This window comes from Paroedura picta, chromosome 8 (assembly GCF_049243985.1).
Source record: "Paroedura picta isolate Pp20150507F chromosome 8, Ppicta_v3.0, whole genome shotgun sequence".
Classification (NCBI taxonomy): domain Eukaryota; kingdom Metazoa; phylum Chordata; class Lepidosauria; order Squamata; family Gekkonidae; genus Paroedura; species Paroedura picta.
Genome location: NC_135376.1, coordinates 77,611,936 through 77,626,236, shown reverse-complemented (window position 1 = coordinate 77,626,236; position 14,301 = coordinate 77,611,936). Strand labels below are relative to the sequence as shown.

At 50.1% G+C, this 14,301-nt stretch overlaps 1 protein-coding gene across 3 annotated transcripts in view; it reads right to left on the bottom strand.

Moving 5' to 3' along the window:
• Positions 1–12,559, bottom strand: part of ADAMTS14 (ADAM metallopeptidase with thrombospondin type 1 motif 14) — an 86,354-nt gene extending 73,795 nt beyond the window's left edge. For 2 of the 3 annotated variants that reach the window (XM_077350492.1, XM_077350493.1), the window contains exons 1-2: positions 12,208–12,559; positions 7,981–8,399 (exon numbers count right to left, since the gene is read on the bottom strand). In XM_077350492.1, coding sequence (XP_077206607.1) covers positions 7,981–8,399; positions 12,208–12,295 — 507 coding nt within the window. In that variant the 5' untranslated portion in view covers positions 12,296–12,559. The remainder of the gene's footprint in view (positions 1–7,980; positions 8,400–12,207) is intronic. The other variant, XM_077350494.1, reaches the window with a different exon arrangement.
• Between the last annotated feature and the right edge of the window lie 1,742 nt (positions 12,560–14,301).

Here is a 14,301-nt window from a genome sequence, read left to right as displayed (position 1 = left end):
GAGCTATGGAGAGCCCAAGGCCACCCAGCTGGCTGCATGTGGAGGAGCAAGGAATCAAGTTCAGCTCGCCAGATTAGAAGTCCGCACTCCTAACCACTACACCAAAATGACTCTTACAGCCTTGTAAGGTCACTGAACTCTGTGGTAGGGTTGCCAGCCTCCAGGAAGGGCCTGGAGATCTGCCACTATTACAACGGATTGCCAGGCCATAGAGATCAGTTCCCCTGGAGAAATTGGCTACTTTGGAGGGTGGGCTCTATGGTATTGTGTTCCAGTGAGGTCCTTCCCATCCCCAGACTCCACCCTCTGCAGGCTCTACCCCCTAAGCCAGTGGTCCCCAACCTTTCTGAGGCTGGGGACAGGCAGGGCATCGGGCCGCGCCCGCGCGGGCCACGTCCACACATCAGGCCGCGCCCGCATGGGCCACACCCACGCATCGGGCCGCGCCCGTGGGCCATGGCCATGCATCGGCCGCACGGGCCACGCATGCGCAATGCGCGGCCCGGCCCTGATTCCCTCTCCCCACCCTCCCGCAGTAAGAAGCTTCCCGGGCTGCAAGTTTTTTACTGCGGGGGGGGGGGCGGGGAGAGGGAGCCGCGGCCCGGCGCCATGGCCTTCGTGGCCCGGCACCGGGCTGCGGCCCGCAGGTTGGGGACCACTGCCCTAAGCATTTCCCAGCCCAGAGCTGACAGCACTATTCCATGGGCGTAGCAGGGCATAGCTTTGCTCAGGGGGAATTTGCGCTTTACATACAAAAGGTTCCAGAGTCTACTTATTGTTCTTCAGTTTTAAAGGACCTCAGGTTGACCACATCTAGGAAACTGATGGCGGGACAAGGCTAAAATGGACGCATTCCCCAGTCAACAGAGGTAGGGCTGGCAAGGCTATTGGACAGGGGAAGGGAGCATAAGCAACTGATATGGAGCATGAATTGCCATGGGTTCTTTGCTACTGGAAGGATAAGCCTGGCACACTGTGAATCTACTTCCTCCACATACTGAAAGAGGTCACTGTGGAGTTGGCCCCACAGCAGTTCCGTCCAGATTCCCCAAGCCTGAGCAACTGCAGTTTGTCCATCCACCAAAGTTGTTATACAAACAGTCTACCTGATGAACTGCATTGAACACCGGAAAAGTTTCATCACAACGTAGGTTGTATTTTATCAAAATAGATTCGCATTATACCAGACCAAAACCCCAAACACAGCTCTGCCATTAAGGGGGATGCTCAGCATAAGCAATGGGATACCCTTAAGGAGGCAGGAGATTTTCCTCCTCCTCTCTTCATTGAAATAAATGTGCGGAGAAATATTCCAGGCAGGACTTGGGACCACAACATGTGCCCAGTCTGTTTCCAAACCTGCCTAAGACGCTACGTTCGATTTTTTCCTGAAAAGCTTTGCTGCTCCACTTCAAGGAAGGGCCTTCCCCTTCTCCTTCTGGTCTAGTGCCTGGACACAGCTCTGTCCATCACATCCGCTCAGGTTGCCAAAGCCTCCACTATTATGATTATTGGCTTCCTCTTTGTAGACAGCTCAGCCAACAGCACAAAAGCATGCCAAGATGAGGTGCCGGTTCTGTGATGCCTAGCAGACAGTTGCAATTTTAGAGGGTGTTTTCCCCATCTGAAATGCAACTTTGGTTCTAAAAACATAACCCACTAGGGATGCTCTGTGTAGTGGCCCCTTGCCTTTTCCCAAGAAAAGAGCCAAGCCTTGCTCCCGAAGAGAAGAGCCCAGAAGGCTCTCTGGAAGCCAGGTTAGCCCAGCCTCCAGAATTTGCCCCATGCTTCTGTGGAAAACCCAAGGAGGAGGTACACCCTGAGCATCAGAGATGGACACATGGAAGATGGGGAGGGGGGGTGCTTTGATAGTCCTGCAAATTGTAACAATAAAATTAGTACACACATCCAGCACTTGACCTGCTGAAGTATAGACATGGACACAAGAGATCTGCTGACAGTTCAGCACCATGCTACACTGCCACAAAACCACATCCTGCTACCTGTAATTCATGTTATTCTGACTTCAGAGTTGCTTTCACACACTTAGGAAACGGCACTTTCAACGCATGTTAGCCATCGTTTGCAAAGTTTTTGCACAGGACAATCCACCTGCAAACCATGTCTAGCATGTATTGAAAATGAGCCAAAAGTACATTGTTTAACGCATGTTAAAGCAGCATGGCCAGTCTCTCTTTTTCTTTCTCATTTATCGCAAAGAAAAAACGTATCGAGGGGACATCCATAGACAGATCACGATTTGAAAACAAAAACAACATTCCAGACCTCTTCGACTGGCCTACTGCTTACTATTTGCCAAATTATACAGGACACACAGTTCCAGAGGAATCCGAAGTTCTAATTTCCTAAATCACTTTGAAAGATCTCATTCCTGTCCGCATAATGATAAGACATGGCAGTACAAAGGTATCTTGGTGCCTGGGAAAATGGGGATGAAGGTGTTTTGTTCCTGCCTATCTTGTAATTATTGTTAGTTGTCACCTGATATTTTAACTTCAAAGAGAGGTCCACTCTGTATTTATACCTTTAAGCACAGCACTTCCTTGAGAAGGAGGACAACTTTTGTAAAACAGTTTATGAACCTTTAAAAAGGCCGAGAGGAAGCATGAATGCAGGTCAGCTGCCTTTCTCCTTGGTCACTGAAAGTCTGATCAAATAAAGCCAGACAACAACCACTTCCAAAGGACAAGCTGTTTTTCTTTTCTTTTTTAACTTCATGTATAGTAGTCCGAATTTTGATATCAGCCAGCCATTCAAACCGGAGTAAAATACTTGCTTAGAGAAGACTGGGGACCATCTATTTTAGAAAGAATTGACAAGGGGGGGGGGGGGACGGTGTTCTTCAAAACTCATTCCCCTCCCCATAAGTGATCTCCAGATAAACACTAAATTTTCAAACCTGGAACTCAAAAATTCTTTAAGTTCCTAAATAGGGTTGGGCGCTTCAGCGTCCGAAGTGGCCGTTCATGCCCGAAGCACGGGGGGAGAGGAGGTGGCACGGGGGAGAGGAGGTGCTGGCACCCTTTTGGAGGGGTGACACAAATAAGTGTTGGCAGAGTAAATCTGCAAGGAAGAGTTCAGCACCAAGCTGCTTAAAAGAATAAAATAGTGGGTTTTTTTTGTGGAGAGAAACAACTTTTGTGAGTGAGAGTTGAAAGAAAACCCCGTCTTACAGTTCTATTCTGCATCCTTTCTGCCTGTTGTGGAGGCAAGCAGGGAGGAAGTGTGCTCAAAGGAGCAGGAAGTCTCCAGCTGAGCCAATCAGGAGACAGAGGACAGTAGCTGAAAAATACCAAGAAGTTCCTGGTCTAAATATGCTAACTACACCTCTCCTCCAATGCCCCCAACTAGGATATCCTTCAGATTCTGTTCAGTCATGAACACTGCAGGTCTTCCCCATCCCAACAGTTAAGATCCCAGTAGTCTAATGCTTCCAAAGGTATGACAATTAATTACCTTCTGACAAGTTATCACGGCCTGAAGGCAAACCCTCGTGGGGTTTTCAAGGCAAGGCTTTGCCACTGACTGCCCCTGCATAGCAACTGCTGCCTTCCTTCCTATCCTAGTACGAACTCTGGCCAATCTTGCTTTGCTTCCAAACTCAGGCCGCTCTGCAGAAGGGATGCAACATGTAACCGGTCTAGGGCCATTTTTCCCATGCTCATTGTCTATTCTTCATTTATACCGGCTGATTCGGACTGGCAGCAAGCGAAAATGTTCCACGTAATTTGAGATACCTTCTTGCTCAATGAAATGCCTCACAAACAGAATTTGAAAAAGTAGCTCAGCAACTGTGGAAACCGTGGGCCTAAACATTGAGGACTCTGGAATAATTAATTTGGCCTAGCAATTATTTCTTAAACATTCTCCTCAAGGGATATCCAGGATTTATGATGTTGCTGTTGCAAGGAAATGTGTAGTTAAGTAACATGCTCAGGGAACTGTTGACGTTCCTGACAATTAGAGCAGTTTCTCAGTGGAACAGGCTTCCTCAGGAGGTGGTGGGTTCTCCTTCTTTGCAAGTTTGTAAGTAGAGACTAGATAGCCATCGGACAGAAATGCTGATTCTGTGAATTTAGGCAGATGGTGAGTTGGTGGGGAGGAAGGGATGTGTCAGTGTTTGGCTCTTGTGGCCCTTTCTTGCATGTCCAGGGAAATGCTGATCGCCACTTTGGGGTTGGGAGGCAAATTTCCTCCAGGCCAGAGTGGCCAGGCATTCTGGGTTGGGGGTTGAGGCATCATCTGGGCATGGATTTGGGGTCACTGTAGGTAGGCAGGTAATTGTGCATTTCCTGCATTGTGCAGGGGGTTGGACTAGATGACCCTGGAGGTTACTTCCAGTTCCATGATTCTATGAAGGCTTTCACAGCTGACATCAACTGGTTATTTGGGTTTCCCAGGCTGGATGGCCTTGGGCTGGTAGTTTTGGTCCCAGATATTTTGTCAGTAATTTTGGCTGGCCTCTTCAGAAGTCGGACATAGCAAGCTGGGAATCTCTCCATGTCAAAGTATGGAGTATGTAAATAAAGTGCCCAGCAACTATTCAGAATACTCACAACAACCAATGTATTCAGGCTTGCTAAAAGTCTTCCATGATCACCAAATCAACTCCAAGTGAAACTGGGCAGTAGATATGAGCTTCCTGCAACCAAAAGTAGCATCTATTCTGAGAAAAGTTTGCTCTCTTGCCAACTGAAAGATAAAGTGTGCTGAGAAGTCCTCGGCAGAATAGCACTTGTGGGAAAAAGTCTGTCTTGTTTCCTCCTTTTACAACCAAAAGCATCCATATATTTTTGTAAGCAGAGGTAGAACCATGGGGAATTCTGGAACCAGAGCAGACCTACAGGGTAGAAAGTGAGTGCAAGCTGCTGAACACAATACCATCAGGTACTTCCAGCTTGAATCCAAGATGGAAAACATGATTTACCTGCCAAACTTCCGACAAAACCCTCTGCACTCATTCGCTTAGCTGCCAGTAATGTGGCACTGGAAAGTACAGAGCACGGAGGCAACTATTCCGTCAGCCTTGTATACTCCCTGATAGAGTTGCCAACTTCCAGACCGTAGCAATACAAAAACAGTACCCAGAGTGCAAATTCAGGTGGGGGTAATCAGAGGTACAATATATTATCAGAAACCTGAACTCTATGATAATCAGTTACACATAAATGGAAAGCGAAGACTGGAGCACACAAATACAAATAAATAACATAAATGAATAAATACACAAATGCAGGGAAGCACTTTGGAAATATAATGCTGCTTAGATATAAAGTAATGTCTGGTTCTGTAGCTCTGCGTTTGAAGTAAGCGTAGCACTGAAGCGCTGCCTTAGAGAGCCAGTTTTGTGTATGGTTAGGAGTGCGGACTTCTAATCTGGCATGCCGGGTTCGATTCTGCGCTCCCCCACATGCAACCAGCTGGGTGACCTTGGGCTCACCACAGCACTGAGAAAACTGTTCTGACCAGGCAGTGATATCAGGGCTCTCTCAGCCTCACCCACCCCACAGGGTGTCTGTTGTGGGGAGAGGAAAAGGAAGGCGACTGTGAGCCTCTTTGAGCCTCCTTCGGGTAGGGAAAAGCGGCATATAAGAACCAACTCTTCTTCTTCTTCAACCTGTGTTCAGCTGTGATTGATTATTGTGGAGTTCCTGTTTCTGATACTAGATTGTACCTCTGATTACCATGCCTGAATTTGTACTGTACTGTTTTTGTGATGCCATTATCCCTCATGATAGCTCCCTCTGTATTGTGTTCAACCTACAGGTGATAGCCAGAGATCTCCTGGAAGTACAAGTTGTCTCCAAACAACAAAGATCAGTTCTCCAGGAGAAAATAGCCCCTTTGGGAAGGTGAACTGTGTGGTAAGTATAACCTGCTAAGGTCCCTCTTGGTCCTAAATCCCGGCCTCCCCAGGCACTGCCCCCCCCTTTTGAGGAATTTCCCAGGCCACAGTCAATAACCCTACTCCCTGATGCCTGACAGAGGGCTTTCTGTCTTTCATAGATTTAGAAATACAAAGAAAAGGAAGTAGTCTTAACAAATAGGGATAATACAAAGGAAGGGATGTACTATTAACAATGGTTTTCTAAGTGCGGAAAGCTGGTCCAGCTTTCATAAGTTTGCTTTCTAGTCTCTCTTTGATGAAGTTATAGCACATAGCAAATGTAAGGCACAGAATGAGGGTGACCCAAGTCACATTGCCTCCCCATCCTGGCCCTCCTCAGGGCACACACACACCCCTAAGCCCATCGAACATCTGTGAACTGACAACTGTGGCTGCAGTTCTGTGGGGCTCAGCTAGGAAGGCTTGCATTCGATATATATGACTTGAGCCAGCTTGGTGTAGTGGGTAAGAGTGAAGGACTCTCGTCTGGAGAACCAGGTTAGATTCCCTGCTCCTCCTCCACATACAGCCAACTGGGTGACTTTGGGCCAGTCCTAGTTCTCTCAGGGCTCTCTCAGTCCCATCTACTTCCCAGGGTGTCTACTGTGAGGAGAGGGAGGGTAAGTGATTGTAAGCTGCTGTAAAGGCAGTAAAAACAGGGTTAAAAAAACTGCTCTTTTTCTCTTAAGCAAATGCAACCCCAAATACAAGAAAATAAGAGTGCAATCCAGCTAGCTGAGAGAACTTTGTTGCATCTTTTCTGGCCTCTAATAATGAGTGAAAACCAAAACTGTAATTTTTCTCAATGATGGATTAACTGTGTGTATCCCACCATCCCACTGAACAAAATTAGAAGCCTTCCTCCAACTTAAGGGGCTTTTCCTTCAACAGAAGAAAACTGCAGAAGGACTTATTAAGTAGGACACATACCAATGTGAAAGCACATGCTTGGGTGTCACAGTCCCGGACTTAGATGGTGCACAGAGTGGCCAGGATCCAAGGCACAAAGAAGGCAAGAGAGCTTAAGACGTGCTTCCCCTCAAGAAGCATCCCTGCCTCCCTTCCCATGCTCCACAGCAAACTATTTTCAAGAAGGAGACCTGTCAGGGTGGGAGAGCTGCTCCAAGAAAAAGATCCTGATACCACAAAAGTCCATTGCATGAACCCAGCAGCTCTTTGGAACCAGAACAGGTTTAGTTAGAAACAAGAAGTGCAGGATTGTGTAAATGCATGTTGTTTCCAGATTTTGAAAAACAGCACAGAATTCCTGCAGGAATCTTCAACTGGGAGCACTGCCTTCAGGCCAGTCCACATGTGTTCCAGGCACACTGCTCTTTCAATGGGTCACAGAACAATCATGTCAAGGTCCCCCTAGGCCAGCAATCTCTAGCTCAGGCAGGGCACAAAGGGGATGACCACCACCACCCCTTTTGTTTCTCCCCAGCAAATGGTTTTCAGTGCCCCTTCACTGTTCCATTGTCTCCTCAAGTGCAACACACTTTCCCCTTCCATTCTGGACACAGGACCCCTCAAAAGACCTGCCAACAGAACAGAACACAAAAACTGACTTTTGAATCTACTGCAAGATTTGGGGGGGGGGGGTGTAAACGCCAACAGCAGCATTTCCAAGCATTGAGTTTGCCTCTCTATCATTTTACATGGTATTATCGGCAAATTCACATGTTCCTTCATTACCACCCAATGCAGGCTCCATTGAGCTGTGTCAAACTGGGCTGCAAAGGTTCAGAAGCAGGAAGTTGGAAGCGATAAGAGACATAACAATGGACACCACACTAGCTTAGTGGCTCAGTTCCTCCCTCCCTATCCATCATTGGTCACCAAGGGCCACTTCCTAGCCTCATCCTGGTACCCACCCACCCACCCAGGCATTTCTGGCTTTTGAGACCAGAAGTGGTAACCAGAAATGAGATCCATACCCAGTGAAGGCCAATTCTGTCTGCAGCAAACCTTGCAGTTTCTACTGGCCAAATTCATGAGGGAGCCCGAGACAAAACAAGGATGGCTTGAGAAAGATGAAAAATATATGAGGGTAGAATTACCCTTTTGCTTACCAGCCCGTCACAATTGCTGATGGCCACAGCGGCACCCGGCATGCCCGAGACACCTCCCGTGAAGATGCATTCCTGTCGCAGGGGCTCCCGAAAGACCTCCTGGAAGTCCTCCTGCCATTCGGCCAAAGCACCCGGAGATATCAGCCGCCGGTTGGGCTTGAGCCAGAGATGCAGATCCTTCCCCAGAACGGTGACATTGAAGTAGAACAAGCGGTTCCTGGGCATGCCTTGATGCAGAGGGGCGCTGCGGACCGCTCTGTGTCGACCTGAGCGTGGCGGAGTGGGGGAGGGACGGCGGGCTTCCCCCCTCCTTCCTGCCCCCGAGCCAGACACCACATGTGAGAGGAACCGTCCCTGGCGATCTGCACTGAAGGGCACAATCACACCATATTCACTTAGCTTCCCAGACAGGAGGAGCTCTAGTGGAAATAAATACAGATAGACACACTTCAATACATTCAAAACAGAGAGGAATACCCATTGGGTGAAAAGACGGCCCTCTTAGGGATTGCTTGTGGCTTCAGCAGTAGGGAGCCCGGTTCTTTCATCAACCGTTCACGTAAGTCAGGGGTAGTCAAACTGCGGCCCTCCAGATGTCCATGGACTACAGTTCCCATGAGCCCCTGGCAGGGGTTCATGGGAACTGTAGTCCATGGATATCTGGAGGGCCGCAGTTTGACTACCCCTGGCGTAGGGCTAAGCCACAGCTCCTTCCACATGACCAGTTTGAAAGAACTACTGCTCAAGATACCCCGTAATACACGACCAGGCCTGCACATGCTACCGCAGAAAAGTAAAACTAACAAAAATTAGCCTCTGAATTCTCCTTTTGCACACCCTATTTTATCTCCGCAACATTTATTTTGTATTGTTTATTATTTCACATCATTCACTCTGGGCTTGCTAGGCAAAGGGATGAGCTAACAGAAACCTGGAGCTTCTGGACAGGGGCAGCAGAACGAAGGGGCAGGAGGGGCTAAATCACTTCAGAACACATGTGGAGGGGGGACCATTTCTGAAGGTCTCTCCTACAATTATAAAGAAAAGAGGGAACACCCCCCAAACAGACAGCTATTGGCATAAATAAAAATATTATATAGTCTTTCCCCATGTTCATTGGTCTGTCTTTTTATAGTTGGTTTTAAGTTAAGAAGATGTTCAAAAATCCAATCCCCCTATATCATGCAAGAGATGGTGCAGTCCATCCTACCAGCTCCTTCCCTGGCAGTCAAGTACAGCCACCTATCAAAAGAAGAGTTCGGTTTTATACCCCACTTTTCACTACCCAAAGGCGTCTCAAAGCAGCTTACAACTGCCCATCCTTTCTCTCCTCACAACAGACACCCTGTGAAATAAGTGGGACTGAGAGAGCCCTGAGAGAACTAGGACTGGCCCAAGGTCATCCAGCTGGCTGCATATGGAGGAGTGGGGAATCAAGCCTGGCTCTCCAGATTAGAAGCCACCGCCCTTTACCGCTACACCAAACTGGCTCAGACTTCACATTCTTAAGGACTTGGGACTCTCTTTTTAAAAATAACATATTTCCTTATAACAAACTTTCTAAACAAATTGCAGTCTTGATTTTTAAATTAAAGCAGAAAGTCCCAGGAAGGTGAATTCTGTGCAACAGAATAGGTCAAGCCGTAAACATTTGCAGCTGATTGGCCTGACCTCATCATATCTCAGATACTTAAGCAGGGATGGCCACAGTTCATAATTGGACAAGAGACCATCACAGAGACATTTGTGCATCCAACTCTGCCCCATGAAATGTCTATAGTACTTACCTTCGCCCTGACCTCAGTGGCTCCGGCTAGCCTGATCTCATCAAATTGTAGAAGCTAATCAGGCTCGTCCTTGGTCAGTATTTGGAGGAGGGGGCAGAGACCACCAGGGAGATCCAGGGTTAGAGGCAGGCAATAGCATACCAGCTCTGTTTGCTTCTTGCCTTGAAAGCCCTCCACAGTCACCGTAAAAGAGCTCCAATGTGATGCCATTTTCCATGGCCACCATTCGTAATTTAACTTTTCTTTCCTTGATAGCAGTGGGCCACTAATAATGGGCTTTCCCCCCTGTTTGGGGGCCTATTGGAAAAATGGGCAGCTGTTCCTCCCACCTGCAGAACCTGTATTACTTCCCCCTCATGAGCTGTTGACTGGGTATGTGCAACATGGCAGAAAAAATTCACAATGACACACACTTATGCCTCTTACATGCCCGGCTCACACCAAGCATGCAAACTATTCATTGCACAGCACCCATGCGACGTCGCTCCTCTAAAATAAAGAATTCCACTGACATTCTTGTTTATTATTTATTTATTTTTATTTTTTAAAAAAACTTCTGTCAGCATTCTAACGCGCTATGAAAGAGCTCACAATCAGTTCTCGTGAATTGGCTCCCTATTCCAGTTTCCTCGGATGGCCAAAATAACTATAGCAGCACACGTCAAAGCCAGCCTCGCTGACAGTGTTTAAAAATAAAATTTAAAAAGACTTCTGTGTCTTAATTGAAAGGGGGGAAACTAGCCAGCCTTGGAAAAACAACACGTCTTAATTGCAGGATGATAAAATATGACCTCAGCAGATATCTGCGGGAATAAATGTGTACTGAAACCCTTGGGGCTGCCTTTCAAGGAAACTTCCTTAGAATGAGAGGTCAAATGCTTCTTTGAAAAGCTGGCCACCTGGGCACAGGGGCATCAAAATGTCATGCCAAGTGGGAAGCTTTGAGCAGGACTTTTCACTGCCATGCTTCACTCCCCTCCTTAAGAGAACTTGCACATGTGGAAAGTCATTTTCTTTTAATTGCTTTTATATCTCACTTTTGTTCCACGATGGCTCTCCAGGCAGCACGCCCAGGGCTCCCCAGAGGTCTCCCACCCACACCCTAGCCAGATCCAGACCTGCTTTGCTTCAGGGAGGTGGCTTTGCAGTGTCACTTCCAGCAAAAATAGCGCTGGTGATACAGAAAACGCCATGGTGCTCCCTCCCACTGAAATCCATCCACAAATGATACAGGCAAGCAAATCCTTCTGCATCTCAAAACACAATGTTCTTAGAGATGGAAAGCCCTGTCAAGAGAAAGCTGCTGGTGGTTGTTTTTTGTACCCTGCTGTTTACTACCCAAAGGAGTCTCAAAGCGGCTTACAATTGCCTTCCCTTCCTCTCTGCATAACAAGCTCTTTGTGCGGTAGGCAGGGCTGAAAGAGCTCAGAGAGAACAGTGACTGGCCCAAAGTCATCCAGCTGGCTGCATGTGGCAGAGGAATGGGGACCCAAACCAGATTAGAGGCCACCACTCTTAACCACCACACCACACTGGCTCTCACAACCAAATCACAAACAACTTGTGGCATTCCCCTGCAGGGTTTTCGAGGCATCTGGAGGTGGTTTGCTACTGCCAGTCTCTACGGAGTGACGCTAGACTTCTTTGGTGGACTCCCATCCAAGGACTAACCAGGGTTGACCCTGCTTAGCTTCTGAGATCTGCCAAGATTAGGTTAGCCCGAGCCACCCAGGTCAGGGCACGATGCTCTTAGAAATACACATTTTATATCCAGTCCTTACTGGTCAACTTGTTTGCACAAACACACCCCAGTCCTAGGGACAGTGCGGTGTAACAGTTAGAGGTTTGGACTAGAATCAGAGAGAGCCAGGTTCGAATCCCCCTTCCCCCAGGACGACTTGCAGGTGACCTCTCCACATAACTCACCATAGGGGGTGGTTGCTGTAGGCATAAAATGGGGGCGAGAAGAACCATGCTGTAAACTTCTTTGGGGGCCTCAGTGGGGAGGGAGACGTAAGGCACAAATGCCTACATACATACGGAACCCCCTCCCCATTCTTGTGGCAGAGGGACCGGGCTTGATGCAGAATCGGAAGTCTCTTTTGAGGGACAATTGGATCGCCCACAGGCAGAAAGCTGGATCGGGCTGGGGCATCACAGGCCCATCACGCCGCTGTAATAGAGGCAGCCGCTCCAGTGCTGACCCTGCGATCCTTAAGGACATTAACCCCCGCCAGCGGGACTGGCGCGCGCTTGTCCTAGAGACGCGCGTTTGCTTCACCTTCCGCCGGCCGGAGCTGGAGGCGCCTGGCTGCCTGCCTGCCTGGTCCCAGCACCGGAGCACCCTGCGGGCCCCCGCGGCCAGCACCCCGCTGCCAGCCAGATGCGCCCGGGAAGCGCCGGCGGCTCCTCTCCTGCCCGCCCTGCCCTGCCCGCCTACCTTGGGCTCTCGCGCCCCGGCCCGCGGCGAGCCAGCAGTGGAGAGGAACCAAGCAAGACAGCATCACATAGAAAGGAGGATAATCCATTGGGGGAGGCTGCCCGGCCCGTCCAGCGCCGGCGAGACAAGTGGCCCTCGCGCCGCGCCCGCCCAGTCAGTCAGCGGCACAGGAGCGCCCGGCTCTGCAGGAGCCTCTTCTGCAGCCGGCCCCCTCGTCGCGCCGCGCCCGGCCACGGCCAAGTCCCCTCCATGCAATGCCAGCGGCCGGCGGCCGGCCGAGCGAGCGAGCCAGCCAGGGGAGGGGAGGCGGCGCTTGCCGCGGCGGCAGAGCGGGTGCCAGCGGAGGCGAGAGCAGGGCTCTGTGTGTGGGGGGGGGGGGGCGGGGGGGTGTCCGCGCGCTCCGCCCGTGAGCGACAAGCAGGCAGGCGGGCCGGGGCGGAGGGGAGGGGGCCGCCAGGACCTCCCACCCGCTCTCCTCTCCCCTCCCGCGGGAGGCGCACCAACTTTCCATTGCACGTGGCGCTTCCCGCACTGCGCCACTTACTATTGGCCCGGCGGCAGCCAAACTCCGCCCCTCGCTCCAGCCCCGGGAAGGGACCCCGAAGGGCACTGGCCAGAGCCCCGGCGCGCACCTGGCCTCGCCCCGCCCCCCTCCTCGCGCACCTGCGCCTCGCGCCGCTGGCCACAAGCCCGCCGGAAGCGCGCGCTCTCCTCGCGCCTCCCTCGCACTCACCTGTCTGCGCGCCTCCTTGCCTGACATCACCCCACGCGGCCCAGGTGCCCGCACCGAGGAGGTGGCCCCCTGGAGGATTTGCGCTGGAGACCCGATCGAGGCAGGAGGCTTCCCCCAGCAGGAGGAGGAGGGGCACCTGCTTCCTTCCCACTTCTTATGCGCCTGTCCAAGGAGTCCCGCCAGGGAAGAGCTCTCTTCCTGGTAGTCTGGAACAGAGGAAGAAGAGCTAGGGTGCTCTTCTCCTTCCAACGGAGTCTCAAAGCAGCTTCTCTGCCTCTCTGCGCAACAGACACCCTGTGAGATACACATGTCTAAGAGAATTCTGGCAGAACTGTGACTGGCCTAAGGTCACCCAGCTGGCAGGGAAGAGCAGGGAATCAACCCCAGTTCTTCCAATTAGAGGCCGCTGCTCTTAACCACTACACCAAACTGGCTGTCGCAGGCAGCTTGTGACACCTAAAAGTCCTGTGGGTGATAGTCTTTCTTGGTGGTCTCTCCAAGGGCTAACCAGAGCTTACCCTGCACAGCAGCCAGGAGCAGGCCAGCCTGCACCTCTGGGTCAGGGAATGATAGGCTAACCCCTTGTTGGCCTGGAGCCTTAGTTCTACAGGGGCAACGAGTGAATCTTCAATAAGCTGACTTTTCAAGTAACTAGTTCAAGGCACAGGGAAAACAGGGGTGTGCAACCATGTAATGCGGGAAGCACAGAGTGAAATGTAATTATGTACAGAATCTAATCAGAAGTCATAGGCTCTATTAAGACGGTTAACAGCTGTGGTGAGTAAGCAGGTCCTAATTCACACCAGGAAGGAAAACCATGTAAGGTGACTTCCTAGCAATGGGTAGTCAGTCTCTTCCTTAACCTAATATTGAGGAATCCATCCATGTACTAAATAGCCCTTGGCAGGGACCATGGGAGCCAGCCAGTTCACTTCCCACTGCCCCAGAAGGCTAAGGCAAGCTGTCTGAATCCTTAAACATAAAGTAAGGGTGGCAAACGGGGGTGTTGCTGGTGCTGAGTATGCATCGGTTGTATAACCGCAGCCAGGGCATGCATGCAGGGCTTAGAGGTCAGAAGGGCTTGCGGTCACAGTGCCAGAGCACAGCTCTAAGAACCTCTCTGCTAATCCCTGTTTGGAACCGCCACTCTCTTGTTCAGACATTTATTTATAGCCTGCCTTTTTTACTGAGCCTCAAGGTGGCTTACACAGGGCAACTCAAGACAGTCAAGTAGCACGAGCTGCCCGACTAGAAACAGTGCAATAAGATCAAGACATAGGTTGTTTTAAAAAAAAAAGTTCAAAAAAGAATGGAAAGTGTGGTGTAGTGGTGAAGAAGGGCAGCCTCTAATCTGGAGAGCT